The 3,045-nt window shown below is 32.7% G+C and overlaps 1 protein-coding gene across 1 annotated transcript; it reads left to right on the top strand.

The window, feature by feature from the left end:
* Nucleotides 1-202: 202 nt before the first annotated feature.
* On the top strand, nt 203-1,157 carry LOC146746062 (uncharacterized; the record flags this gene model as incomplete). The annotated part of the gene is made up of 3 exons (XM_085498930.1): nt 203-409; nt 568-700; nt 985-1,157. Coding segments are annotated over 3 exons (513 nt in total), but the record flags the coding sequence as incomplete, so codon positions are not given.
* Nucleotides 1,158-3,045: the final 1,888 nt, after the last annotated feature.

The raw sequence follows: 3,045 nt of genomic DNA, 5'->3' as shown, positions 1-3,045 counted from the left end.
ATTTGCATAATAATTACCCAATTTTTCGACCTACATCTCAAAATCAATTGTTGTATTTTAATAAGACTTGGTTTTCAATGACTTTACTCATTCATTACTCACTAGTTATGATTATTTTCAGTCTGATGAAGAAACTAAACCTCCATCCAACTCTGTGGATATAGCAGTAAATGTTACCTTTGACTAATGCGAAAAAAACAATATTTCAGACCCAGTAGAAATATTGAAATATTTTCAAAGTCAAATGGTGACTGGAAGGAAATTGGACATTGATGATTCAAGTGAAGTCTTAGAAGGCCAAACCAATTTCATAATGGTTGACAGATTTAAAATTTTAAGTACTGGAATGGATGAAATTGCCTTACTCAACGACCTGAGATTGACATTAGAAGTAGAATTCTATGGTGAGGTAGGTTCTGGTGACAACAGCATCTCATCTCAAGTGTATAAAAAGCCTTTGCTGAGTTGTATATAACTATATATAACTGAACTGGTTTATTGCTTCTTAAAATTCACTATTGTAACCTATAGCTAGAATGTTATCAGTTACTATATCTACAATTACAGGAAGCCCATGATTTTGGTGATCCAAGGAAAGAATTCTTTACAGAAGTATTGAGGGAAATAAATGATAAATATTTTGAAAATGATTTAAAGCTTCACCTTCCAGATGACTATGAGGTTGTTGGTATCATAATGGGTAAGTTCATTGGATTTACATTAACTTGTGAATGAAAATACATGGCATGATTCAGTTATACTAGCCATCTCTGAGTAGATGCATATTAAAAATTGTCTTACATTTTCCTCAAAAAATAGGTTGATGGTGTCAGAAATAAATTATTAAACTTCTATGGTTCTTTATATTGATACCAATTTTTATACATAATACTAATATACTTTTATACTAATTTTAATAAAATAATTACCATATATCATTCCTCATTTGTGCAATTGACCAATATTTTGCCTTTCTTTTTACAGGACTTAGTACATTGCAAAATGGTAGAATACCACAGTTCATGAAAGAAGAGGTTCGACAAGAACTTTTTGAAAGTACCATGCCATCACTTTGTATTAAAAAGTTCAGAATTGGGCATTGTTGTAAGAATGCAGATTTTAAATCTCAAATCACTAAAAACAACGTTTTAGCTTAAACTTTTTCATGGGTTACGCCCAGTTACAGCATTTTACCAGCGAACAACTTGCTTGTTTTGGAGTAGTTACAAGCCGTGATTATTATTACTCAGTTATGAAATGCAAGTTAAACTCAACTTAGTTTCATCGTAAGCGAATGTTGTAGATTGCACGCTGAGAACTGATATCCGATTCGACCTGAAACTGTGTCTTTTGACTTCAAAGGCCAAGCCATTTATCAACTAGTGACCTGACGACCAAAATAGGTCCACTGTGTTTGGTGTCTTCAGCAAAACAAGGTTGATAGTGTTTGATATGATGGGATATAGTTATTTTTATTATATTATTGACATATCACAATCAAGATATTTTACACAGTTGTTGCTATGGCAAGTGCAATTTTTCCAGGTTACAAATCTTGCTTACCAAGTATCAGTGCTGTTAATATAAAGAAGTCAAAAATAGCATTTTTTCACCTGAAATCACAAAGATATTCACTTAAAATAGAGAAGTGATCATATTGTCACAAAATGAACAAATCAAATAGAGGTCAACATACCGCTTGTCAAAGCATTTAAGCTGGTAGTTTAAAAAAAATAGCCATTTAAAAAAAATAGTTGATGGATACAGAATGACAGAATTAGTTACATGATTTATTTTTCCCACTCAAAGCGTGGTTTAATTCTGCTTTCTAAACATTTCATTCATGTATTCCTGTAATTGATTATTAATGACTGATTATGCAAACATGTGATACGCTTTGTCTCATCAACGTCAATGATGTCTGCCATTAATTTAGAGGTGATGGTGAATTTATTGAATTTCTTCTCAATTTTATTCAAGCAGTCTCTTTTGAACGGTCAATTTTGACTTCAACAATTTCAGAAAAAATCTAGGTTTTGTGCATTGTCATGTTTTTTTGCTTTCAACTTTTAAATGCAACACAAACAAAGTTCTCTCAATAAGCTAGCCAGTGTTAGCACGTTTGTTTAGTTTAATGCATTAACATCAGAAATAATAAATGTCTTTAACAGGTTGACAATAAAAGTCAAGTTTAGATCAGTTGAGATGGAATATCTACATACACCGGTAGTTACAGACAACCTGTCAGTTGTCAGAGTTGTACCTTCTACTCAGAAACGCTTTGTGGAGAACACTGGGTGTTCAGCAAATTGTACATATTTACATATTACATGTTGAATAACTTTTTTTCAGAAATGTCAGTTATTTTATTTTTTAAATTTTCCTTCTTAGATTTTATTGTAGCTTTGTAAGAAGCTGCCACAGTTTATGTATTTGTTTGTACCAAATGAAAATAGCATTTTGACCTTTCGGAAACTAAAGTTTCTCTTAAAGCCTGACTTCAGTCCTGAGGGATCAAACAGCCGCAAGTATGAAAATGAAGTTTATGCAGTCTTCATTGCATACCTGAGAGAAGTAGCAGGCAAGTAGATTGAATTTTTATAAATCTTTGCATACATGTTCCAGTATGTCAAATGATGATTGCATATTAAGAAATATAATATTCAGATTGTGTAAATCATATTAAAATAGACTGATAGCTTAGTTGTTTTACAAACAAATGCAGTTCCAGGTAACTGACGTGGGCCTGAACTTAATGGATTGGTTTGGCTTTTGCTTGCCAAAAACTGTTTCAATTGTTGAGCCGTTTTTTGACTCCCGTGTGCGAAGCACAAAAAGGGAGTCTTTGCAGTGAGTGTGTGTGTCTGTGTGTGTGTGTGTGTGTGTATGTGTATGTGTGGGGTGTGTGTGTGTGTGTGTCAGTTTTTGATGAAACTTGATGCATAGATGCTCTGGGCAAATGCGCAGATTTGATTAGGTTTTGGTAAAAATCCATGCATATTAATTACCTAATTTGCATGATAATTGGCTGATTTTTAGTTGTTC

Source organism: Saccoglossus kowalevskii, chromosome 5 (assembly GCF_978046115.1).
Source record: "Saccoglossus kowalevskii chromosome 5, keSacKowa6.1, whole genome shotgun sequence".
In the NCBI taxonomy this organism is placed as follows: domain Eukaryota; kingdom Metazoa; phylum Hemichordata; class Enteropneusta; family Harrimaniidae; genus Saccoglossus; species Saccoglossus kowalevskii.
This window is presented reverse-complemented; position numbering and strand designations above follow the sequence as displayed.